We start from the raw sequence: 27,730 nt of genomic DNA on the forward strand, positions 1-27,730 counted from the left end.
CCTGTTTTTCATGCTTCCCTCCATCCCATCCCCCCATTCTTTTGCTTTGCTGCAAGTCATTTGGCACGGAACAAGTTATATTTGTGAATCTATTTGGAAAGCATTGGTCATCAGCAATTAACAATACAGTTTGTTCCTTAATGTTCATTGCTAATAGAGCACACCGATAGCCGCAGAAACACTATTAACTGGAGATAAATGCAGTATGTGCAGCTTGAAGCTAAGTATCTTTTTTTTAATACAGTAGAGTGAATTTTGGCTTGAACAGAATTGTATCATTTTCTCATTTTCCTTCCTTTTAATCAAAACAGTGTGAAAGGAGATGCTTCTCACTCTTCTTGGAGAACGCCGTGTCCGCTCAACTGAAGTCAATTACTTTAATTGTATCTTCTCTCTGCAGAGTTCATCCCAGGAAGCAAAATTCACGCTTGCTGCAAGAAGTCCTGCAAAATAATAATTGGAAAAAAAAGCAGGGGAAAAAAAAAAAGCCATAAAAAAGATCCTAGCAGCACCAATATGCATTGATTTAGAGATTCATGCGTGAGACTCCTGGTTTTGGGAAGACTAACCGTCTTGCTTTTGGAAGCATTGGAAATCTGAAGTTCATGCTCATGAGAAGTCAAATTCAAGAGCCCGTGTTACTCAGTGTGGCTGCGGATTGCAGAGGCGACAGTAACAAGTCAAGCATTCTCTGTGAAGAAGGAGTTTCAGCTGTGTCCTTGTGTGTGCGCTGCCGGCTGAGAGAAATAGCAGCCAGGCTGGGATAAAATGCCAGCGAGGGGTAAATACTTCTTCAGTGAAAGCGATGACTGCAGGATCACAGACCCTCTCTATGAGAAGTACCATTACACGAGCCAGCAGCTTCCACTCCTGCTACTGCTGCTCTTCATTGCAATCATCTTCTGGACCACACTAATTATAATCTTTTTTGTCAAAGATGTGAGTATTGATCAGTATTCATTCAGCAAAGTGCAGGGATACTGTATGCAGAGGAAAGATGCAGCTTAAAGAAAGTTGTGGTTGTGTAGCATATTATAATTCTGTTTAAAACAAAAAAAAAAGAAAAAGAAACTAAAATAAGTACTCTCAGTTGACAGCAGTTAAAAAAGAGTAGCTGATCTGAAGATAATGTTGTAAGAGTGATGAGGAAGCTGTTACAGTCTTTTATTGCCTTCTAACACTGCTTTGCAAATGCAGTGCTGCATGTGGAAAGAGTTAATTGCTTTAGGTTAATTGCTAAAGAGATTTAATCATACCAATTGTACTTGTAAACTGTTCAGCTTTTATTCCTTTAAAAAAAGGAGAGTAGCAACAATATTCATATGTGTTGCAAGTCATCCTTTGTAAAACTTGGAAGAGAGCTGCTACACCACCTTTAGCAAAGCTTGAACTCCGTAAATGCATTTATCAGGATTATAACTTATCTTAAAAGACAGCAACAAAAAGATTAGTTTGGGAAATGAAAATGGTGAAGCTGAAGCTGGGCGGACTGGATATCTTCAGTACTATGTATTATCTCTGAATGTATCAATACCAGAAAGTGTTAGTGCTGCTGCAGCCAGACTGCTTAGCTTGTAAAGTACGCTAACCCGAGTTCTGATCTGTTTCCAGGAGAGTACAAATGAATTTTCCATTTTTTTTTTCTAAAGGAGAAAGTTGGAACAAACATAATGCTTTCTTTTGCTTTTTCAGGAAGCGCGTATTCATCTTGCCTTCATTATTGCAGTATGTGCTGTTCTTGTCATATTTTCAGTCATGTACTTACTTTTATGTATCGAGTCCTTATTTCGGAGATGGCTAACCTTATTTGGAGTTACAATTTGGATTTGCTTCTTAACGATAGGTTACATTCCTCTTCTTGAACGAGGAGATTATTTTTCAGCATGGGAACAGGTATGTATTTCCCAATTATTCAAGTATTCACCATAAAACCTGTGGTCACTGTGTGTGAATCTGCTTGTGCACTTTATTTCTTCTGAACATTATAGCAGCATAAAACTGAGATTTAGTGTGCTTTCCTGGATTAATTCATTCTGGTCAGTTTTTGTTCAGCTAAGAAGGTTGGATAATTGCACACTTCTATTTAGGAACTGCGTCTTTTAAGTTGTAATTTTATTTCTGTATAAACAGGTTAAAAATCTTTACAAGTTCACTTCTAAGAGAATTTTGCATTAAAAAATTAGCTTTTATCAATTTCTGTGTGACGAAGTGGTATTCAAGAAATGTGTAAAGGACCCTGGAACTGGGTGTGCCCTAGAAAGCATGTTTTCACATCATGGCAGAGGTGAACAATAAGAATTAATGACACGTCCTGGCATAGCTGGGTGCGGTTCAAGTTCATTACTTGGTATCTGATCAGAAGACGGGAGATTTTGTGATGCCAAAAATACCATAATCTGTAGGAAACTCCTCCTAAATTCTCATAATATAAACAGAAGGGTTTTCAATAAAATAAAAATGAGTTTTTATCTTGTTTTACCGACTCTTCCCTTTCCCCTCTTTATTTCAGATAAAGAAAGATATAAATTATGAGTTAAACAACCCATATCTGATTGTATTATGGCCTGGATCCAGCACCAGTATTTACAGTTGCTATTCAGTATTTTTTTATTTAAGAAAGGAGATATCACCATAAGAAAAAAAAAAATCAAAACAAAACCAAAATCTAGTTCTTAATTATAGATACAAACATGTAATTAAGCAAGATTTGGTTCTGTTGCTTTCAGTGCTGCAACACAGTGTCTTGTGTCATTGTCACTTGGTAATAAAGGTGATATAAAGCCAAAAATAGAAGGCAACTATAGATTAGAAAGCAGAAGCAAATAGGAGAATTCAAAAGTTTTACTGCAAGTTCTTAATTTATCACAGATTAAGGCTACTGTTTAAATGAAGTGTAACCTCTGCTTGTCTGGGCTTATATAAATATTGCACAGCATTCAGAACGGTCTGATGAGGGTTGTAAGGAAGAGGAAGTTTTGGTGCAAATGAAATAGTAAAGATGAACGTTTAAAAGGTTACTCCTGCTGGATGAAACCTTTTATTTGTTTGCTCGCTTGTTACGTTCTGTCTCAAGCAAAGAGATCTGTGCTGATAAGCATTTCACTGTAGTCTGGGCCTTGAAACTTCCTTGGAGGAAGCTGCTGTCTGGAACAGCATGAGTTGAGTTGCAGTGGGGAGAAAGAGCTGAGCGAGAGACACTGCCATATATTCTGATTGACATTGTTACTTTGCATACATGTGGAAACTATTGGCTATAACAGATCTATAAATATGGATGCAACTTCTGTAGGCGTTCCTTTTTATCCCTAGCTGTGTAGCAGAACATTGTGCATTTTGTAAAATCTCTTCTGTTAAATACATAGTCAGTGGCAATAGTGATTATTCTCTTGTGTCAGATTGAGAACTATTATTTGGGCTTTTGATTTTATCAGATATGGAGTAAATAAACAAGTAATGTGGTACTTTTAAGATTAAAATACTAACTTGGAGAAGGTGAGAAATCCCATTCTGTTCAACTTTGCTATCCTTGCAGTGCACTGTTCTTGATAGATAAAGTGCATGTTCAGCTGTAATGGATGAGCTAAGAGTGAAGGGCAAGGACAACTGGAAAAATTAAGTGATGCATCATGTTAATCATTTTGTCTTTGAATCTTTATCTATTAATTCCCTGGAAGCTTTTGGGGCTACTTCTTTCCTTATGTTTTTAACTCTGCTTTAGAAATGTCAGTATTTCATTGTTCAACTTCAAAATGAGAAGAATGCTGCTGCTTTCCTTCTTTAGTGAGTTTTGTTAAACACACAGTAATGTGTGTGTGTGATTAACTGTTTTGTTTTTTTTTTCCCCTTTAACTAGGTGCCATTTTTTCTGTTCATAATCTTCACAGTGTATACCATGCTACCCTTTGGGATGAGAGATGCAGTCATAATTAGTGTTCTTTCTGCTCTCTCCCATATTATCGTTCTAAGTGTGTTATCCAAGGATTCTTATGCAGATAAAAGATCCATTCTGTTTCAGGTAAGGAAAAGCTACTTTAAGTCATTAAATAACCTAGTCATATTACCATTTGATATTGGCATAACTATCCTGGTTAGATTAGGTTCCAAACTTCCACAAAGTTCAAGAATTTGGATCACGAGCCCATGTCTGTTTTGCATGCCTTCAATAAAAAATTATTTACTTTCATTTATAATACATTTTGATTTTCTAATGTAAGGGAAGAAGCAGAATTTCTTAACTGTTACTCAGTGTAAGACAAAGTTTGTCACAATCTTTCTTCCCAATCTGTGATGTTCAGATGGGTTCTATCTTCATCTGACACTGCCTGCTGGGTGGATCAAAAGGGCCACTGCTGCCCCAGGGAGTCAGCAGGGCCTGGGAGTGCTACAGAACCTTTTGGTGTTCCTATCCCTTACTTACAGGGTGTGTTCACAGCAGCACCTTGCTCTTTCAATGCAGATATTTGTCAGACTTCACACAGCATGCTGATGCATGGTTTTGAGAGTCAATCACTGGTGTCTGCAAATAAAAGTGCTAAGTGGTACAGCAGAGTTGCTTCGTTGTTCTGCTGTACGTTCCCACCTGAGTGCCCTTACTGCGTGAGTTAGCTTCTGTTGTCCAGGTGCATCCTGGCCAATGGACATGTTGTCACTTGGTGTGTAACAGGGTAAGGGAAAGTAGAACGATGCCTGGGATCGATTACTTTTAAGGAGCTAGTAAGCATACTGGTGAAGTATCGATGACTGTTCTGCAGTAGGTGAATATTTTTCTTGTGCAGGTACTTGCCAATGCTGTCGTTTTCCTTTGTGGTAATTTGATGGGTGCATTTCACAAACGCCAAATGCAGGTTGCTTCGTGGGATTTGTATAGATACACGTTAAAGTGCATTCAGGTCCGAATGAAACTGAAGATTGAAAAGAGGCAACAAGTGAGTGAAGTGGTTCTTGCTATGAATTGCTTGTTTGCATTTCTAAAATTGGTGCAATTTTATAAGGTTTGTGATTAATGTTCATAGAAGGGCTTGGGCAGATCTTCATAATACCCACCTCGCATGAAAAATGAAAGTTGTGCTGTCAGTAACAAAAGAAGGAAGTTGAAAGGAGGAAGCTGTTCCATGCAGTTTGTCTGTATGAAAATCACAGTATTTGTTGCAAGGATGTTACTGCCAGTTATTTCAGCTAACTTGTATTTCCTAGCACAAAAGGTTGATGGGGCTGGCCTAACCCAAAAGAACATGTCCTTAATGTCCTGACAAATACTTTGGGGTAATTTCAACAGTTTTGTGCTTCCCTTTGTTATGAATTTTCTTTGAAATTCTGCAGTATTGTTTGTCCTTTTATTTTCTTGTCTCAGAAACTGTTTTGCTAGGAGAAAATTGAAACTTAAGTGGAAAAAAAAAATCCAGGCTGGATGCGGCTCTCGGCAGACTGGTCTAGTGGCTGGTGACCCTGCACATACCAGGGGGATTGAAATTAGATTATCATTATGGTCCTTTTCAACCCAGGCCATTCTGTAATTCTATGAAAAAATCATATAATACATTACAGTTTGGAGTATGATAACATTTACATCTCTGAACTCCAGGGGTATTTAAGGAGTAAGCAAGGAACTTTAATCTCCTACTGAGGAAGGACTGTAAGGAAGTATCAAAGCTGAAAGTAGCATGCCTTCCTTTTATCCTGGTGTGAGCAGGGTTAGGAACAGCAGCTCTTGAAGGCTGATGTGAGCTGAGTTCTCTGCCCACAAGTTCCTAGATAAAAGGAAGGGGCTGAGGAGTGACTGACATGACAGAATTGAAAAGAATGCCTCTGATGCTAATCTTGTGAGATGACAAACCTGCATGAAAACCCTGGCAGAAAGCTGTTCCCTGTGCAACAGCCAGCAAAGTATTTAAGCAGCTTACAGAAGCACTGTGCTTCTAAAACATCCTTGGGTGATGTGGTAACTTGCACATATGTTTTATGGTTGTTTGAAGTGAAGATGAGCTGAAGTCTATGGACAGTTTACTTTTCAGCTGTGTTGCAATTTGCCAGACAATTATCTTTTTGCCAGCCATTTTTTCCCTATGAAGATAATACAAGAACTGCAGGTTGGGGTTCATCATCACTTCCTTGAAAGCTGTGTAACATGTCAGCAAGCATCACATGGCCCCATGACATGCAGTGGGGCTCTGTTTTCATTTGAGTTATTCCCCAAAGTTTGCTCTCCTATTAATAAATTGCTGGAGGAGAGAAAGGAAGCTTTTCTATTTCTGGGAGGCAGTCTCAAGCCAGACTGCTGTCTAGGGCTCGTTTAGCCAAGTGCTTGATGAGTTCCTTCTTCCCACTGTGATCCCAAGGAATTTATTTTAGTGGCAAGTGCTGGTTAAGCAATCCTGGCAGCTTCTTCCCGTCTGTGGACTGCTGCATGGTTTCTTGGGAAAGGGAGACAAATTTTAGGCAGAAGGGACAGAGTTTTACTCAGTTACACAATCGTCTGGCTTTGCTGGCAGCGTCATCAGAAGTTCCTGCTCGTAGCTGCTCCATGCGGTGCTTCCCTTTCTGTGGTGACCCTGCTATGGAGCAGCAGAGCCCTTCCTGGATTAAAAGTACTCTTCCTTTGTATTCCTCTTCTGCCTGGCAGATTCATGCTGTCTTCTTTTGAAGAACAGGCTTTTAAGACAAAGCCAGCGTAACAGATAATGCACTGAATATGCAAGTAATGTAAGTGGTTTATGAAAAGATTTATTCTCACACAGCTCAGAAAAGTTTTATTTTGGTGGCATCAGTTGCTGGTTTGCTCTGTTTGTGAGTTTTTAATACTGCATAGATTACTAGTTACAGAAACTAAGCTTTTATCTAAAGTTTATCAGAAAATGCTTATGTAATCCTGAGATTGGCTTGGGAGGGGGGGGGGGCGGGGAGGTTTTATTTTATTTAGAAATTGGAGTAATATTGATTTTCTTTACTCTGTTTCATAGTTAGAGTTATGTGGCATCTGGGTCACAAGGAAGAAAATAAAATGCAACCCTTACTCAGTTGTAAAATCAGTGTTTTTGAGAACTGAAATGGAACAGTTTTTTTCTGGAAAATGTGGCATTCGTTCCTCAAAGGGTGATTGAATAAAAGAGGTTTTATCTCCTAAATTCCTTTTTGTGGTCACTAAATCCTGCGGTTTCAAAATTAGTATATGAAGAGTTTTACATCCTTCATTTTTTCCCCCCCCTTTTAGGAAAATTTGCTTTTATCCATACTGCCAGCTCATATATCTATGGAAATGAAGCTGGCAATCATAGAGCGACTAAAGGAAACTAATGATAATAGGCAAATGCATGACAACAACTTCCACATTCTATACGTTAAAAGGCATGAAAATGTTAGGTAAGTTGAAATACTAGAGGTATTTGTATTAATATAAGCTGCTAATTTCTTAGCACATGTTGTTCAGTGGTACTGAAAATCAGAGACAGGCTTTCAGGGTGAAGTGAGCTCCTTTCCTGTCGTTGAAAGATAATGTCACCCAGACTCGTAATGAGTCAAGATGCTTCGCCCTGTTTTCTGGAGTTGTTCTCCTAAGGCTGAGGTGCTTTCTATTAAGTGCATTTTAATGTGCAACTGACTGTGGAATAGACACATCTTTGTATTTCAACTGTTTTTTTGTTTTCCTTTTGTTCTTGTCTAGTATTCTCTATGCAGACATTGTAGGATTTACTCGCCTTGCCAGTGACTGCTCTCCTAAGGAACTAGTAGTGATGCTGAATGAACTTTTTGGAAAGTTTGATCAGATTGCAAAGGTACATGTTGCAGTTTGTTGTGCAGCAGGGATTTAATTTAGTTAAAATTCAGTTGTTGTTAGAACTTCAAAGTACTGGAAAATAAGAGGGCCCTACTTACTGTATGGTATCAAAGCAGGAATTAAGAATGCACAAAAATAAGTCATGCCATCCTAGCTGCTTTTTTGCTACAGTAGGAGCTGGGGTGAAAGATACTTGGTCACTGTTTGCAACTGCTCCTTGGGTATAAGAATATAAAAGAGTTGGGATTTTGAGTGATACATCTGAATTTTTCACTACTTTCTGCAAATGGCCTGGTTTAAAAAGCACTTGCATTTTGTGAGACAAGGTCTTCCAGCTCTCTTGTTGGGCTATAAGAAGAGATTCTTGTGGTGTTTTGTATTTCTTTATTTTTTTTATTCTCTGTTTTTGTTCTGTCATCTTTTCTATTATGTAAGGATGTTGTAGGCTCCAAACTGCCTAATAAAAGCTAACCTGGAAACTGAGCTGGATACTGAAGTCTACCAGCTCTAACATAAGGTTACCCACTGATCTCCAAAATGGAGAAGCTCAGGGCCGTGTGAGCTGGTTTACTCAGAATCTACTGGGTGGCTTCAAATGTTGGAGGATAACGGATATCCTTTTGAGGCTTGGAGTGACAAGAACAGCTTAGTTTGATCACTTGACTCTGATTTGTTGCAAAGGATAGTATTTTTCAGTTGGTGGAAAAACTGCTTGGCTGTTGCCCAGCAGGGATGGTTTTGCAGCTGGAGTGGCAGCTGTCCCTGATTATGACATCTCCCCTTGTCAGTCAAAACATTCACAGCCTGGCCTGCTTGTAAACTTTGTAGCTAAAATTTGTCAGTAATATCTTAACAAAAGACAATATGATGAGGTCTTCTTTTCTCTCTTCAGCCAACAACAGGCAATCGTCTTCTGTTGCACAGTTTGGGAGTTTTCTGCTGCCAAACTGCTTTGATGTTAAGTGACAGCAAACTCTGCTGTGTGCCAACTTCCTCTTCCATTAAATTTAAAAATAAAATTTTTGTATGCAGATATACCAGGTTAGGCATCCTAATTCCTAACTTCTCCCTAGATTCTGTGAAGGTTTTATGACACTGCCCTAAAAATCTGATGAAAAGGTGAACAAAGTGATTAATTTATTAACACCTGAATAAAAAAGATGAATAAAAAGATAGTTAAGTAGATTTCATCCTCCAAATGATAAATTCTTTGAAAGTTTTTTTCACTGCTGTAATTCCATTGATGGTTTTTTTCAGTTGCAAACAGTTCCAAGAATTAATTCAGAAATTATTAAGATTGGATTTCAGAAACACTTGAAGTAGTAATTTCTGTTACCCTTAAGTCATTTGAATGCAGAGAATGAGAAGTAGGTTTTGCTTCAAACAGGATTGAATACAACCTTACTTTGTCACGATGACGTAGAGAAGTCCTAGTTTTGGTGTCATTGGTCTCCTTGCACATTTTCCTTTTCTTTGTTTGTTTGTTTTTTCCCATTAAATATGTTAGTCATTATTTTTCAGGAGAACGAATGCATGAGAATAAAAATCCTGGGAGATTGTTACTACTGTGTCTCAGGACTACCTGTGTCCTTGCCGGTCCATGCCAGAAACTGTGTTAAAATGGGACTGGACATGTGTGAAGCAATAAAGTAAGCATAACACAAAAGACTTTTTAATTGTATAGACCCTATAAAGGTATTGAATCAAGTTATTGTTAGTGTTGTCGTTGTCAAATGTTATTTATTGCCTCTAGTTTGATAGTTACACATTAGGTCGTAAGTTTGTCTCTTGCCTTTGCATTGAGCATATAATGAGACTAAACCTTAATAGATCTCCGGAAGGAAGAGAGAAGGACAGAAATCTAAATTATGCTCTAACTCCTCTCTTCTACAGGCAGGTGAGAGAAGCTACAGGTGTGGATATCAACATGAGAGTTGGCATTCATTCTGGGAACGTGCTGTGTGGTGTGATCGGCCTCCGCAAGTGGCAGTACGACGTCTGGTCTCACGATGTTTCCTTAGCCAACCGTATGGAGTCTGCAGGCGTACCTGGGTGAGGTCCTCCACTCTCACTGCTGGCTCACTGTCGTCACCTTTCTCATAGTCGTGGCTTGTGGAATTTGTAACTGTTCCGTGACACAAATCAATACAATGGTGTGAATAAAATGGGACAAATGTGTACTTACCTGAGCAGTAAAAAGCTAATGTTTTCTGGTTGTTATTTTTTGATGAGCTATAAAACTATATTATTAGGAAAGTGACTACTTCTTGGCCTCTCCTTCATTTGAGAAAGTTGTGTGGCTTTAGCACTGTATTATTGTGTCGGCTTGACCTGTGTTGGGTACAAGGATAATACTATATTTGTAAGAATAGAAACAGAACTTAGGTTGACAAAGAAAAGCTGCATATTTACAGCAGCCAGTGTTTCTGCTGATATATCAGTTGGTTCCTTTGTCACTTGATTTATATTAGATCTGTGTTCAAACACTTCACGACCCTGAACTCTCAGAAATTAAAATAAACCCTGAAGAGGAGCGTAGGAGCGTCCAAGGAAGAAGAATTTAGAGCTGTTGGCTGTTGTGTATTCTCTCTGAGCTGTATTTGGCATGGGCAGAATGGGAAGGAGAATGAGTAGGCCTGGGTGGATGAGCTGGGGCAAAATGTAGCATGACTTGCTTTGTGTCACTCAGCAGAGCAGGGTGTTTGGCTTGAGCCTCAGATTTTTGCTGTGCTTTTGAAGGTACTTACTGAAAAGGACAATTATAAATGGTTGGTTTTTTTTTTTAAATGCTAGCACTGCATACTTTCCTAAATGAGGATAATACAGTTGTTTTTTAAGTTGAACCTTGGGGATTAAGATTTGGCAGGTTTTTTTTTTTTTTTTTCCCCATCTTTTCAGTGGTTTACACAGAATTGACCATATTGAAAGTTTTATTTTTTCCCTTCCCAAACAACGCTGTAATTTTGAAAGTTCTTGGTATTCTTTGCAAATTAATACTTATTAATGGAATGGCATTCTGAGAGGTGTATATTTTCCATTGAAAACTATGAAGCATTGAGATTCCAATTACTCTTTTTTTTTCCTGCTCAATATCACTGTCATTGTAGAGTGTCTTCTTATTTGTATTTTAGGTAAGTTCTGCAAAGTAGAAGGATATGAATATCACATTCTTTTCTTTCTTTGGTAACAGAAAGCAGACTAATTGGAACTTAATTAATGGTTGCAATATCATCCAGGCTGAGTGTTTCAAAGCAATTCTGCATGGTTAAACAAAAATACAGAGTTGCGAAGTTTCTTTTCTTGGCAAAGCAAACAACACAACTCTGAATATGACATGAACACCATACAAATATCACATTTAGGACTATTGCCGAACCTTAAAAACTGATTATTCCAACGCATTTGTCATGCAAATGTTTGATTCTCTGATAGAAATAAAAGTTATTTTAGGTTTGCTTGCTGATTCCAAAATGTAACACACAATACTTTCTGTAGCACTCACTTTCCATGTGTTAAAACTGGCCACAGGAATTCTTCTGTTCCTGGAAGACTGAGCCTTCCAGGGAGGTGGGATTTCTACTTGTTGTGTAGTTTCTGCTGTGGAAAAATAATCTGACTGGGGTTCTCCATAGTTTCCAATCTTAGCTAGTTCTCCTTTGGAAGTCAGCAGAAGTTTTGTCACTGGGAGCAATGTGAGGCTTTTATTTAAAATAGGAAGTATAAGTGTGTTGGGCCTATGAGTGAAGAAATTCTGAAGACTTTTGAAAAGATGCAGAGAAACTGCTCATTTTATGAGTAATTTATTCCTTTTGACTGAGTATCCTTGTTCTTCTTTCATAGTCTAAAATTTATTTACATTTGTAATAGCATAATAATATATTGGGAAAACAACAAGCACTGCACCAAGATTAAAACCACGTTTATGACCATTTCTCTAACATAGATGACATAGATGTGCCTGAAACACTGAAATACATGCTCAGGCATATTAGCATAGGGAAGTGAGAATGTGGTGTTTTAGGTATTCTGCTTTGATAGAGGTGCCTTAGTGCATGTCAAAGCTTGCCTTGAGAGGCAGCTTTAGCAGCTTTTGTTATGTGTTGATCATGGAATCCAGTAAAGCATTAGTAACTGTTGGAAGTTGTCAGCATAATAAGTCAAATAGAAAGAAGTTTACAGTAAGATCTGAAATGTGTTATGATAGTGTGTGATTTGGAAAGAGGAGAGAGGATCCATAACAAAAGTGGATACTGAACAGATGAGGTAAGTAGAAAAGACAGGAAAGTGTGTGTTTTAAATGCTGAGTTAATACAGACATCACTCAGTATGCCTCAGCTCCTGTGAGGGGGGAGAAGTGGCAATCAGAAGCTGGCTGTAAGATTTCAGATTCAAATACTTGCCTGTATTTCAAAACCGCTTAATCCATTGGAAAAAAAATCCCCAAACATAGTCTTTTTAGAAAATTGCCCGTAAGCAAAAACCTCTTACCTTCTAGTTCCAAAAGAATTGTGGGATTTTTTGCTCTTCTGTGGGAAGCCACAGCCCGTGGGTCTTCAGCTCTTGGCTGCTTTATCTTCACATATCCTGTTCAGGTTAAGGAAGTTGAGCTGGACTGGACCATCACCCCCTTTTTTCTGCAGTTAGACAGGTGCTGTCAGTTTCCATTCTAGACGTGTGCTGTTACCAGCTCTGTGCTGATAGCTTGTAAGGATGATGGTGCAGTGGTTAACCCCTCTGTGCCAAGGAAAAATGAGAAAGTTGTGGGATGATGGCAACTATAAAAAATATAACAAAATTATGTGTATATATACACACTTATGTGTCTAGATTGAGGCCTCTCATATCTCAAGATATGAGGTCCCTCATTGAGAGATGCTGTGTGGAAGAGTGCAACTCATCATTTCCGTGGAAATACGTGATTCAGGACGCTGAACTAAGTAACATCCAAGGGGAAAGCATGAGTGGATACAACAAGTGCCAGCTGCTCCCATTAGACGTGTTGCTGTGTTATAATCTAGCTGTTCCTGTCAGAAAAGACAGACTTCAAGACTTACCCTCCTTGTTGACAGAAACCTTTTCCAATTTTTTTCCATATTTTCTTTGTCACTCCTCGTGCATTTCCAGCCCAAGACTGTCCTCCTTTGTGCATTTTATGTGAGCTTTCCGTGCAGCTCTTACCATCTGCAACAACCTGCCTGTATGTCTGTTTTCTCAGTCATCAGATCTTCGGTAATGATGTTTTTTCTCCTGTCTCCCTCTTTCTCTTACTGCGCTTATTTCTTTTTAATCTTGTACTGATGCTATCTCATTCTGGGAAGTGTTTTTTGGGATACTTTGTATGAAAGATGTACAACAAAGGACTGCGGTGGTGGATTGCAAATGCAGTTTTAAGTACTGGCAGGATTTTGGAGTTGGCTGCCAAAGCAGTGGTGGCTGAAAAGCAGAAATGTAGCAGTAGCCATTGAAATGTAAATGAAATGCTTAGTATGACCTTTCTCTAAATGCTTGGTTGTCTTTTTCTTCCATTCTCAGTCGTGTACACATCACTGAAGCAACGCTAAATCACTTGGGCAAGGCTTATGAAGTAGAAGAAGGAAATGGACACCTTAGAGATCCTTACCTTGAATCCATGAATATCAAAACCTACTTGGTGGTTGATCCAAGGGTATGTGCGTGTTTTTAAACACATATCTAAATTCGTACTTTTTAATTAGAGGTGTCTGTAGGGTGAGTCATCTGAATAATTTAGAGTTGGGACTTCAGATCTGAAAGCACATCCTTCAGTTCTGTGTCTGAAACCTCATACGTGGTTCATATAGTCAGCATTTATATTCGACCATGTATTTGCTTGAAGCATGTGACTTACAAATTCAAATCAAAAGGTGATAGGAAGTCGTGAGAGAACACCCATGCTGTGTAGCCACTTCCAGATACAATGTTCTCTGTGAAGTAGCTTCCAGTAGCTTCTCCGTGCTGTTTTATATGCAAGACTCACCTTCCTTTCAAGCTGTGAGGTTAGAAACTGTTACCCGTTTCGGGATGAGTAACGCCTCAAGCATTACTAGTTTGGATTGGCTTGCGGCTGGCAAGTAAAGCACTTCAAAAGGAAAAACAGGAACGGTGAACTCCTTTCCTTCAGGATCTTTACAGGGAGAGACAGTGTAGAGCCACTTTTAATTATCAAGAGCTCAAACTCATCTTCCTTGTATGTTTTATGTACACAACACTGAAGCAACCTTCCCCACTGCATGCCCAGTCCACAGATTGAAGATCTAGTTCTATTGAAGTGGCTCACATGGAGATACCCATGAGATGGTAGCAAGTAGCCAGTCAGTGATGCATCCATTTATTCTGTAGTTTAATCTTCCTTTTAGACCCACAGAGGAACTGCTGCATGAGCACTGCCTGTTTACCTGTTGTATAAGGATGTAATCTAAGAGGGAGTCTGTCATCTTTTTGCTGACTATTGTTTTGATATGCTCTAGCTCAGAAATTGGGAATCTTATATTCCTGCTGTTGTACTGATTGCATGGAAATTGTACCTATAGTCCCAGGATCTCTGGTATCATCACTCTCAAACCAGGAAGCTTGGAAGTTGTTTTACAAGTGAAGGCTTGTAAAGGCAGCTCAAGCAAATTCATTATGTCATGATTTGCTACAACTGAAATTAATTAAATGAGAGAAAGGAATCGAGGTCGGCCGATTTTGCTGATGAATGTCAAGTCCTAATAAGTGGCTAGGTTAGTTTACTGTTACTCAACTACACTGAGCTTTGTTTGCTTGTAATTTGTATCATTACCTGTTTTCTAAGTTACTGTGTTTTTCTGTTAGTCCAAACAGTGCATATCAAATAATCATCTTCCTAAAACAAGAGTGAATGATGGGCTGAAGATGCGGGCATCTGTTCGGATGACACGTTATTTAGAGTCCTGGGGAGCAGCCAGGCCCTTTGCCCACCTAAACCACAGAGAAAGTGTGAGCAGTGACTCTTCTACTTCACAAGGAAGGCAAAGAAAGGTGAAGTTTGAAGTGTTTATGTCATCTTAAAATTATGAGCTACTTGTGTCTGTGGTTTGAAACTTGAAATCTGACGTATTTTTTGTGGGTGAATTTCTACCGTTACTTTAAATATATGTACAGAACTGAGCAGGTATCTGTGCAACAACTACTTCAGTCAGAACAATATTCACACTCCACTTAAGTCTAGCATATCATGCTTGTAGTAAACCTTCCAAGAAAAACATTGAAACTATCTTTTCTTCTGGCATTTCTCCATTCTGGGTTGTACTCAATATGTGTGGTTTTAGGACAAATTATTTCTTTTCTAGCTTCTAGATGCATTCGTGATTTACTTGAAATGTTATGGAAAATAAATCGTCCCTCCATCTATAGTAGGCTTTTGGCAGTGAATAATTTAAGAAAACTCATTTTTCCTATGATCTGCCATTACTGGAAGCTGAAAGGAGGAGATGCACACTTCTCAGGTGTGCTTCCAAGGCCCAACATAGGCCTAGAGATGGCAGTGGCAATTTTAAAAATGAAGTATCATTCCATTCAGGTTTGTGCAAGTAGTTTCCTGTTTACTTGTCTCTGCTCATCTTAGTTATTTCAGTGTATGGAGAAAAATCAGAGAAATTATTTGTTAAATTATTTTCTAATAATTTTTACAGAAAGGACAGAAAACACCCACTTGTTAAAGCAGAAAATGTTGCTGGAAAATGTTGGTTTTGATAAGCTTTTATGTTTGAGAATGTTTTTTGAATGTTTGTCAATAAAACTGTTTTTTTACTTCCTCTCAATAGTTCATTCTCAATAGTTGTTCACATTGTTGAGTGTGTGACTTGTTCTTTATTCCTTACGTGATTTAGGAAATACCTCTGTGTTCCACTGGGCGCCAGAGGACTTCTGACAGGTTTGTTGAGTTTGGTTTTTTTTTCTTGATATATGATTCTCTGTTCTGTCTGCTATAGGTATGTGATCTTTCGACTGATTAATCAGTGTGTATGCTGTTTCCACAATAAAAATGTTCAGCTAGGCCTCTGGACTTTTAAAAGGCATCTAAATTCATGTTTGTTATAGTTGGCACTCTCTAAAGGCTTTCTCCCCAACCCATCTTCCTTCAGTTTTGAAAGTAGCCAGATGTTATTTTAATGTGATTTAGGATACCTGTACTTGTCAAAAAGCTTTTTAGTTAAGATAAACAACGTGTGTGATAATTCCACTGTGTAGTTTGGATAGAGAGGATTAAGAGATTACTGGTTTCTGAATAGCATTTGTGACATGGACTTCATATTGTTCACAGAAATTCCTCTCAGAAGGGAAGAATAGAGGAAGATATTTATGATGAAATGATGTCAACCATTGAAGGACTCAGTTCAACTAAGTATGCAAAGCTTTTATTTTCTGTCATCTTTTTTTTTCTCGATTTTAACTCCAGATGCAAAACTTACTTCTCAAAAGTGCTACCAGGTATTTGTCTTGCAATTTTTTGTTTAAATTGAATTTCCTTTTTGCTTTGGTTTTCAGTAATAATCTTGTTATTTTCATTCTTTGAGCAAGCCAATGGCTAGTCTAGCTGTTCTATGTGGTATGGCACTGTGAAATAACAGAGTTACCACTTTAGGACTGTCCAAAGCAATGAGTTGAGCAGTGCAGGGACAGGAAGTTAATACTTGTATTCTGCTTATTAAAATAAGGGTTGCAGTCCTGACCAAAGCCTATGTATAAAGCCAAAATGTGGTTTGGGGGTATTAATAAAGTTGGTTTAATGTCAGATTAGTTCATAGTAAATGGTCAGTCAGTAGCAGATGGTGCGTTTGGCATTAGTAGGCATTTGGATTTGATGATTTTTGTAGGTCCATATTCTATTATTGCATTTAAAAACAGACAAGAGTGGGCAACGTTGTCTTCTCCTTGTTTTTTTTGGTTTTTTTTTTTTTTTTTTGTTTTGTTTTGTTTTGTTTTAAAATACAGAGTTAGATTTCCTATCAAATGTGAACCAGTGAATTCAAGAAGAAAATCTTTCATCTAAATTACGGCAAGGACATTAACACTGTTCTTCCTACTATTCCTAGTAGGTGATGCTGTTGGTAATACTTAAGGGCAGAGTTTGGAGGCTGTCAGCCATCTCTAACACTTGCTGTCCTATGTGACTATTTTTAAACTGCAAAAAAGGTCTGGGGTTACATTTTGCACATAAATGGCAAAGTCTGCCGTTAGTGCAAGTTCTGGATCTGCCTGTCAACAACCTAAAAACTTAGCAGTTCATGGGTCACCCTATGAATTATAAAGACTTTTCAGAGCAGTCAAATGTGTATAAATCTGCAGCACCATCACCCTGTATAAGTACAGTGCTTTTGCATCCTTCCTGGGCTGTTCTGTACATTCTGTAACATGTGTATCTCTGTGCATGCAGCCCATGGTGTGGCAAATCTGATGACTTCTGTGGATTTTCACTGATATTTGCAGAACCTGGTCTTGAAAAAGAGGTTGGTAAGAGCAAAATAATAGTTTTTGGTCTGATTTCTGGTTCAGAGCAGCATAACAGTATACTTAAAACCGTGTTTTCGTTCTTGAACTGGATTCTGGAGATGAGTGCAAACCCAGAGAGGTTTTTGGTACTTAATGGAAAGTGGGTCTCATGATTCATTTAAGTTGGCCACTCTTCCTTGACAATCCATGTTCTGGAAAGTGTTTCTAATCTGTGGTTAAATTCTTGCCATAAGGAGTCAGTAGGAGTTAGGCTGGTTTTACTATATGAAGAATTTTCAAAAGTAATGAGAATTTAAAAAATGTAAATACTGCATCCATAATGAAATTACTTTCCGTGGTTGTTTCATTGCAACTATAATACCATTATTGTTAGGTTCCTAAATTTGCTGTGCTGTGATGCATGTGCATAGTTGCTGGAGCACATATATATAATGAACCAATATGTAGTGTGTGTGTATTTGTAAAAACACACACATGTATGTAGTATGTATATCTACACACACATGTCTATACACTGGATCTACTTCCATGTATGTCCTTTTTTGGTAAGGATTTTGATCACACAAATCTGTGAAGTTCTGATTTACATAATTGGTGCTGGATTTTCCTCTAGGCTAAAAATTATCCTTTGCTCTGGGCTGGTGTATGTTGCAAATGTTCAGGTGACTTTCTTTTGTTGTTTTTCAGTTCTACATATGTTTTGAATAGTGCAGTGTAAACCTATATATATGTAATCACAAAAACGGTATAGCATTTTAGGTAATGTTCTTTATGATAATCTGATCTATTAAAATCTGTGTTTCAGTATCGCACCATCACCATTCTGAAACTGAAGAGTTACTTTGCGTGTGCAAGTTTTGTGTTCCTCTGTATTTTTCTGATACAAGTGTTTGTAATGCCCAAGTAAGTGCCAGTATTTTAATAACTTCTAATTCAAATTAGCCAATAGCTAAAGTTGAAACTCACATGCATGAAACTTTCTGAAGTCCTTTGGGGTTCCTGAGGGGTGCCCCTCTTGGGTGTAGTTTAACCCTCCATAAAAGAGTGTGTTCGTGTTGTTGGGAAATGAGCCCAGATATCACTACGAAAATAAAATATAGATATTTCTTAAATAACCTGTATGACTCTTTAGTGTACACAGGGAGATGATCTGGGGATTGAGGATTACTGTTTTGTAACAGCTGGCTGTAAAAACGTTGACTGAGTGCGGAATAGAAGAATGGCTGGTAAAAAGGTGCTCAGTGCTCCTTTTTTCTATAGAGCTGCAAGAAAAGAGCTTCCAGTTTCTTCACATACTTCCAAGAAAGCAGATGTTTGATGTTTCTGAAGTTTATAGCACAGTTGTTTTCTTCACGGCTGTTGGAGTGCAATTTCCATGTGATTTATGTGTAAGGGTAATAGCTCAGGCCCTCGGTGAGGGAATAGGATAATTTAGTTGTATTTGTACAACACAGCAACAGTAACTTGAGCAATTTGATGGTTATCCAGGGCCAACAGAAGGGGAAAAAAAAGCCTATTCAAAATTTGAGAAACAGCGTTAGGAAACGTTAGTCTGAAGTGCAGTCTGAATGACATTTTCATTTAGCGCTGGTTTGTTTAAATGCTTTCTCTTCTCTTTAGAACTGCAAAACTAGGAATTTCCTTTGGCATCGTTGGAATCATCATTGTACTTATTTTGTTTGTGTGCTTTGCTGAGAAATGTATGGTACGTATAAAAATGTGGACAGATGTGATTTGGCAGTTCAGTCTGTCTTTCAGGATGATGGGATAAGCTGCTAGTTTCCCTAGGAGCTGCAGGAGTGTAGAACCTCAGGTTGCCAGAAGATTTTACTGCCTGAAACGGATTGTCGTGTTTGAAAATGATTACTGTAATTCAGAATAATTTGAGTACCAAAATAGGTGGCTAGGAGGGAGGAGGAAGTTATTAACACTTGTGTGGCAGGGCTGTTTTCTTATTTATGTTCATTTCTGTGTCATTCATAGTAATTTTGGCTGTAAATCCTGAGGTTTCTATAGTGGAAACAATATTAAAAGCAAAACAAAGTTTGAATTAGTTTTCATAATAATTTGTAAAGCCCTACGAAAATTATAAACATATGAATAACTTGTTAGATACAGTTAGATAGCATGCATGGCTTTTACATACATACAGTTTTTATACAGGTACGTGGATTTTATGTGTATAGATGGTGTATATGTCTATGTAGAGAGGTATGTGTGTGTATAGGTATGCAGGTAGTTTCTACATATGTAAAAACTGGTGGAGAAAAGAAGAGTTCTAATATTACAATCAGGCTTGAGTTTTACACTGGGAATGTTTGGTAGTAGCACCCTTGAACAATGTTTGCAGTCTCTTAAAATCATAAGCTCTATTACATGGTTTTTCTCTGCAACAGCAAATGGAGGGTATTAGGATGGCAAAGGAACTGACTGGTTTTGGTTTAGACACCTGCAAATATAGTTCCAAGAAAAACTCTGTAACTGAATAAAAAATGCCGTGCAGGATGTCATTGTATTTTTCTAAAACTTCCCAAGCCCCTTCAATCAGATCCTAACTTTGTAGATTTATAGCAGAATTTCAAAAAAATGTAATCACCCAGTATCTTTGGACTAGATGATCTTGCAGGTCGTTTCCAACCTTGTGATTCTGTGATTCTTTGGAATGAGAAAGCATTTTCTCGCTTTTCAAGCATGGAATCCAAAGTAGTAGGCATTGAATCTGAATTTCTGGATTCAGAGTTGTAAATTAGGATTTCAACAAAAGGGTCTTTTCTCTCTCTTGCACACACAAAGTATTTTCAGATTTACAGATATTTCTTCCCTTATGTTATCCATCTTATTGAAACTTTTTTTTTTTAACCAGAAGTGCTGCTCAGAAAGGTGGCTTTTCCTGCGCCGTCTTTGCATTATCTCAGAAAAAGTGGAAACAATGCCTTTACTTAGGCTTCCTTTAGCATTCATCACCATAGGTGCCTTGTTGATTATAGCCATTTTTAACTTGGTAAGTAATTGCATTGTCTTTATTCTGTGACCATACTTTGAGCAGCGTTCTGTGTTCTTTTCATGAAGGGTTTAGCTCTTGCTTTTCTCCCGGTGTCCAATTCCCACCTGAGTTGACTTGCACGTGGATAATGTGCCATGTGAAATAAAACAATTCAAAGGAAAAAAATCCCACTAAAACTAAAATTCTGAGATCTCTTTTACATCACCTTTTCTTGTTTCCAAGATGGCATTTATAATTACCATAGATTATGACTATCATCACCAAAATGTCTTCTGGTTTTTAATGTAAGTTTAAGTGCCTGTATTGGGTAGAACACAGACATTGTCAGTCGTTAATGCTAGACTAGATGCAAACAGAATCCATGTTTAGCCTTAGTTGTGTATTGTATTCCACCTGGGCTACACACATCTGAAAAACCACTCTCTGGTGTTACCTTATGCTCAAGACCATGCCATTTTTTGTTGTTGTTGTTAACAAGCATTATGTACATCAAGTTAACAGTTAAACCTCTCTGGTAGCTAACTACTAAAAGTGACATATTTCCTATTCCACGTTCTCAGTTTATCAATCTCCTGATTCCGTGGGGAGTTTGTACTGAAAGCTGTTCTGCAGCTTTTGTAGGGCTGTGTTTCTGCTGGCTCAGGTCCTTGAACTGACTCACAGCGGTGTCATGTGAACACTGCCAGACAGCCCAGAAGAGAACAGGAACAGCAGCTGTGTCCCACTCACCAGTCTTACTGTGCCAGTTAGCTGCTGGATTAGCTTAGCTGTAATGTGAAGCTTCACCTCCAAATAAATGAACAAAAGGTAAACACTTGGCCATTTTAACATTCTTGCATTTAAGGGGCATCATGAAACTTTAACACTTATATTGCAGTAGTGCTGAAAGGGCAAGCAGATAAGGATTCACTGTATAACATGTGGAGAGAAGACATTTAAAATAAATTACCTGCCAACTGATTTCTATGGTTTTGTCTTGTTTTTTTTTGTTTTTTTTTTTGTTTTTTTTTTTTTGCTAATAAATGAGACTACTGAAAGGAACAGTGCTGCAAACTTTACTGGATCGAATGACTTGAATGGCACTGCCAATGCGACTTATGTCTTCATTTCTCAGGTAAAAAGAAATAAGGCTTGGATGGTGTGTATAGTATAAATGGATGCAGTATTTTTATACACTTTCATGTTTTTATAAAAATAGAATTAAGTCACTGAACTCAAAGATTATTACTTCCGCAAGGCAATTCTTGAAGTGTTTTCTGTAATTAACTGTGACTCTGCATCTTCTAGGCATTTTCTGAAGGCTCCATCAGTAGTGCATTAACCCAAAGACTTAGCTTGCTTTGGTTACTCTGCACTTTTGGAAGCTGTTCCCTAGCATTTGTGTCAGGGACAGTTAGATACAGCACTCGGTAACTAGACAAAAATATAATTTCTAGGGATTTAATATTTTTAGTTCTTTAACTTCAAAACACTCTATTTAGAGATCATTCAAGTCTGTGGGATGCTCCTTTGTCACCTGGCCACTCCTTTACATGAAGAACATGTTTTTGAGCCAGTGTGAGGACCCTTTGATTGATGCCCTAAGGACAGATAAGTTACACACATTTAATGCAGATTATACTCATCTAATTTTGTAATTTTCTGTTCTTGCATGTTTGTAAATCAGTCATTTGAAAACACAACTGAATACTTCGTTGAAGAAACTGTAAGTAGTAAATACTTTTTATTTTAAAGCCCAGATCTTTGAATACTGTATTTGTTTTTGACGACTGTCAGGCTTTGTTGCTCTAAAAAAACAGCTTTTCTAGGTGCTTAGCAGCAACAAAGTTCTTCATGAAACCAGGTGTTTCAGTTGCTGCTGCTGTAATGAAGAAAGTGTGGCTTTGCAATTTTTTTGGGTGGGGGGCATTTAAAAAAGAGAGATATGAGAATGTAGGATCAGCTTAAGGTTACAAAGGGAGCACTATGAAAATAGGATGAGAAGTCTGGAGTTTCTGCCTTGGAGCCAGTTTGTTGGACTTTAAAGCTGCTTTAAGTTATTCCTGAACTCATAATAAGTAATTCATAGTCTTCAGAAGATACATTTTCAATACTCTTCAGTTTTAATCTGATGCTGCACATATTGGCATATGATGCTTTTTGTTTAAAGGTTTGTCTCTGACAAATTAAAAAAGTAGTAGCTAGGAGAAGTGTTACATTCTGCACTGTAGTTCAATTAAGAATAAAGGTTCAATTGTATTTGGTGATTATAGTTTCTTTTATTTAAATTTAGATGGTCATGAGCTTAGAGCATTTGCTATGTTTGAAAGCCTTATGCAGCATAAAGTCTGAATAATGCAACTGCATTTAAATTCTTCTTTTCCAGTATTATGCTTATTGCTGCATTTTGGGGTTCATTGCTTGCTCAGTATTTCTTCAAATGAGCTTCGAACTCAAAGTTCTCCTCCTGTCCATTGCTGTAACTGTATACCTCATCATTTTTAATACCCTTCCATATAGAAACACGAGTGTCTCTGTCAACGTTACCAGGTGTGGTAGAAAATTTCTTATTAACAATAATGTTCTATTAAAGGAGATGTTGATATAATAGCTATAACATTAAGATAGCAAAATTGCATCAGTCAGACATTATAAAGCTTTTTGTTAAGTTTAACCCCAGTGACACAGAAATACCCTGATCTAATTGAAGAAACTATAAAAAACACGTGGACAACTTTTACTGTTCATTTGCAGGTCTCTTTCTCAAATTCTCAGCATATTCTCATACTTGATGATTAGAATAAATTGATTTTGCAGAGACCAGCTGTGGGCTCTCTGTACAGTTTAAAAAAGCCTAAATGAGCTCTTAATTTAGCCTTGAATCCCAGACTAATCATATCATGAGAATTTAGTTTGATACATTGTTGAAAATTCAAAGTGTAACGAGGAACTGATTTTACTAAAAAATATAAATGCCTCTCAGATTTCCACGGAGTAATTTAATGGCTGACTTTTTAGTAATTCTGGTTCTTATTTGTTATCAGCTTCCTTTCTACAAATAAGAAGGTTTTGTTGTTGAATGTGAAGGCCTTGTTGGCTGTGTTTTCTGTAGGACAGTATGGGCAATACCTCATTGCAACAATTAATGAAGTTTCAGTACTGTTCTGTTGTTGTGTGAAGAGTTCATGTACCGCTGTGAATGGGAATCTTTCTTCACTATCAGATAATGACACAGACAGCCATTGGCAAAAATGACATTGGTGATCTATATGTGTGTATGCTTTCTGTTGCCCTCCCTACCCCCAGAGCAACTCTTAATCGTATGGGATTAATACAGAGGATTTTGTATTGCTTTCCTGTTTACAGGCTTTTCATTGAAGAGCCAAGAGTAATGATTAATATATATCTGGTTCTGTTCTACATAACCCTAATGTTACTTGCAAAGCAGGTATGTACTGAAAAAGCAATAGGTTATTTGTCCTTTACTTGCAGCCAGTTAATTTAAATAAAATGTAAATGTATATGTGGGCATATATAGATATATATAAATTCTTCTCTTGTAGTTAACTGTAGATAATGCAAAAAAAAAAAAATTACTGTTAAAAGGCAGGAACATTTTTGCTCTTTTCAATGGTATTTATATTAGTCATAACTTTTTGAACTTCCTTCACTTTGGATCCATCTATATGTATATGTAATTATCCTAAATCAAGGTAGCAATTAAAGGTAAAAACAATCACACAATTAATAAAATATCTTTTTTAAATACACCTGATGCTACCTGAATGGCATTTATTCATAGTGACTGCCTCTTATTTTTCTACCTTCATTTTTGAAGCACACTGTTTGTAACTGTTTAGGTTCAGAAGGTTTTAAAGAAATGTTATTGCCTCCACACTGTCGGAATAATTGGACTCATGTATGTTTCAGCAAGTTATTATATGTATTTATTTATCATATCGTGTTCTTGTGCAGATTGACTATTACTGTCGACTGGATTGTCTGTGGAAGAATAAGTTTAAAAAAGAACATGAGCAGTTTGAAACAATGGAGAATGTCAACAGGCTGTTACTGGAAAATGTACTTCCAGCACACGTCGCTGCCTATTTCATTGGTGAAAAGCGAAATGAGGTAGGTTTTCTCTCTACTAATGACAGTAAATTGGATGTCTTTGGCACAGAACATCAGGCTGACAAGCACTCAGAAAACTACAAGGTTCTGCATTATTTTCCATCTTGCTTGTGTCCCTTTGTAATTTAATCTGCTATCCAGGAGAGCTCAAAAAATGCAAATTTTAGTGTCAGTCCCTGAAATCTGTTTTCAGAATTGATCACCTAGCTTTGGGATACAGTTTGAGTTTGCCAAATAACGCTGATTTACTGCTTTCTAAAGACCATATTTTACTGGAGAAAACAGGATTTCTTTCTAACCAAGTTAGTCCAGCAACAGCTAGTATCTCTGTGCTAACAAACCCTGTGAGAAAAGTTGATCATTAATGATTTTTCAAAGACATCCTTCTGATTTTGCCAGCATGTTATCAGAATAAATATTGCTGATTTTATAGCCATGCTGAGTGGGAGAAAACAGGCATGGTCTAGAACAGATTAGAATTGGAGATAAGTAGATTGTAGGCAAATCAACTTTGTTAACTTTTCTCTTGAAATTGGACACACCCATCGTAAAGTACTGCAGCTTATAGGAAAACTGTAATTTGATTTACCCACTGCAAACAATAATCGTGGTTGTGAATACCTGTGGTGGAGATCAACTGCTGACAGTGTGCGATTATATTCTTCTCCTGTAGGACTGGTACCATCAATCTTATGACTGTGTCTGTGTCATGTTTGCATCAGTGCCAGATTTTAAGGTGTTTTATACTGAGTGTGATGTCAATAAAGAAGGTCTGGAATGCTTGCGACTGTTGAATGAAATCATTGCTGATTTTGATGAGGTAATTAAGGTTTTGGCTAAAGGGGGCTGGATTACATATTTACTGTAAAAAGCTTCGCTGGATTTGTGAGCAGCAGAGGGAGAAATAACACCTTTAGTCTCAACTAATACTTTGAGTTCAGCCTTGCAGTCCTGGAAATAAAATTTATTCCATCTGATGGGATCATGGGATCACCTAATTCATTAGTAATATGGCTTGAAAGTTGTGAATTTCACTACTTTTATTATATGAACTCTTAGAGCAAGACAGCGAATTGAATACTCAGTGCTTTCTTACATCTAATGCTCGTGTGGTGATAGTGTTCCTAGAGATGTTCATTGCAGACTGAAATAGGCTATTAAAGTCTCTATTTTCTTTACCTTAACAGCTCTTGTTAAAACCTAAATTCAGTGGTGTTGAAAAAATAAAAACAATTGGAAGCACTTACATGGCAGCAGCTGGCCTCAGTGTCACACCGGGCCAAGAGAACAACCAGGTGAGTTTTCTCTGAAATCAACCTGCACTGTTCTGTGTTTTATGAGGCTACCATGCCTGCATGTGCATTTCAAAGCAACAGAAGAAAATGTCACGGAAAAAGGAAATTATCAAGAGTGACCTTCTGAAACGTGGGAAAAGGTCACGAAAGCATACTGTCTCACATTTACTATTTTCAAAGCGAGCATTAAGAATGTAACCCCAGCATATTTCTTACATATTTTCTCTCTGATTACTGTAGTTTAACATTTCTAGAGGCATAACAGTAGCTCTAATGATAAGGAAGTAAAAGAATTGCTGCCAGAGAAATAGCCATCTCAGAATGTGACAGGAAGCTTTTTATGATACCTGAGAACCTGTACAAAACGAGACTCTTCTAGTGCTGCGTTAGATCTGAATCTGAAACATTCTACAACAAGAATTAAGAGTGGTTTTTTCTGTATGCAGGCTCACTTTCACCATAGTGGGATTACACAGGACATTAGGATGCAGGTAGCTGTTATGTGCACATAAAGCATGTACATTAAATGTGGAATTCAAAAGGAGATAGGTAAATTGATTATAACTAGCCATGCCAGTTGAATTGAATCAATTTTGAATACCTGTTGAACTATGCCCTTTTATTCCGTGGCCCTATCCTTATGTACTTTATACACTAATGGTACTGTTTTGGAATAGTAGCCTAAATCCAACCTTCTGTGTTGTTATTTGATCATTAACACGTCACAAACTGTGTAGGATAAGGAGAGACAACATGCACACATTGGGATTATGGTGGAATATGGAATTGCCTTGATGAGTAAACTGGATGGCATCAACCGACATTCCTTCAACAACTTCCGATTACGTATTGGTAAGTTGTCAAGAGCACCAACTTTTCATCTTCATAAAAATTAAAAATGAAGTATTTAGGCAAATGGAGCGTTCCATAACACTCAATACTTAACTCTGAGTGCAGTATTTAGGTGCTTATAAAATGCTGCACAGTTGCAAGTAGTGTTGTCTAGTCTAGCGTTTTTAATATGCCAAGCTAATTAAGGAATGCCTTTTTCTAATCACTGGAAGGAGCAACAGGACTTCAGCTTGGGTCAGTTTGGAGAAAACTACAGATGCAGGTGAAGAGGGAGATAGCCTGTAATTAAATAAAGTCAGTGTTAGCATTATACAAGTGTTTTTTTCTATGTATTAAGACGAGAAGTTTTGCTTTGGCGTGAGCTCTACCCTAGCCCTTGGACTTTCCATTATACAGTAAGTAATTTCACATCTCCCAAGCCCAAGTACCACTCAGTGCTACATCAGTGGTAATACTGCTAGAAAGTCAGTGTGGTGCAGTTTTCCATTTTTGTCTTTCCTTTAGACTGACAATTTATAGCTAATAATGAAGGTAGATATCAAGTAATTTTCTGCTTCAGTAAAGATATCTGCTTTTATTTATAAAGGGATAAATCATGGTCCTGTGATTGCTGGTGTAATTGGTGCCCGGAAGCCTCAGTATGATATCTGGGGTAACACCGTTAATGTTGCCAGCAGGATGGAGAGTACAGGGGAGCTTGGAAAAATCCAGGTAAATAAATGTACAAGCTTTGGAAATTCTAAGAAATTATTTCTAATTGGTTATGGATTTTTTTTTCTTCTTTGAATAATCTGTACTATTTCAAAGAGTTTTCTAATTCTTTTCACATAAAGGTCACAGAAGAAACGAGTAGAATACTACAGGACCTGGGATATTCGTGTGAATGTAGGGGACTCATTAACGTCAAAGGAAAGGGAGAACTGAGGACTTACTTTGTTTGCACCGAGACAGCCAAATTCCAAGGTATTGGACTGAACTGAGGCTAAGACAAAGTTAATGCAAGTAGGCTTTGAACTGCCTCCCTTCTGTGAAGACTTAGAACTTCCCTCCTTATGTGAAGGAGATTATTCTAAAAATACACAGATAGTATTCATAGTTCTTCTGCATCGAAAGATAGGAGAATGTGTGTGTTTTTGGTGTTTATTTTTTTTCAGTTTTTTTTAATCTTCAAAAGAAGCTCTGAAAAGTTCCTAGCAAACCACCAGT

General features: G+C 37.6%; 1 protein-coding gene across 1 annotated transcript; it reads left to right on the top strand.

The window, feature by feature from the left end:
- Positions 1–768: 768 nt before the first annotated feature.
- On the top strand, positions 769–27,504 carry ADCY7 (adenylate cyclase 7; the record flags this gene model as incomplete). The annotated part of the gene is made up of 26 exons (XM_079541375.1): positions 769–939; positions 1,693–1,893; positions 3,854–4,015; positions 4,776–4,925; positions 7,208–7,356; positions 7,658–7,769; positions 9,293–9,420; positions 9,665–9,823; positions 13,304–13,436; positions 14,603–14,788; positions 15,640–15,683; positions 16,074–16,154; positions 17,187–17,259; positions 18,069–18,166; positions 18,884–18,968; positions 20,127–20,264; positions 21,295–21,381; positions 21,934–21,972; positions 22,633–22,796; positions 23,613–23,694; positions 24,222–24,377; positions 25,051–25,197; positions 25,565–25,672; positions 26,410–26,524; positions 27,111–27,235; positions 27,358–27,504. The coding sequence occupies 26 exons, from the start codon at positions 769–771 to the stop codon at positions 27,502–27,504; spliced, it is 3,240 nt and encodes a 1,079-aa protein (XP_079397501.1).
- Between the last annotated feature and the right edge of the window lie 226 nt (positions 27,505–27,730).

This window comes from Tetrao urogallus, assembly GCF_951394365.1.
Source record: "Tetrao urogallus genome assembly, chromosome: 12".
Classification (NCBI taxonomy): domain Eukaryota; kingdom Metazoa; phylum Chordata; class Aves; order Galliformes; family Phasianidae; genus Tetrao; species Tetrao urogallus.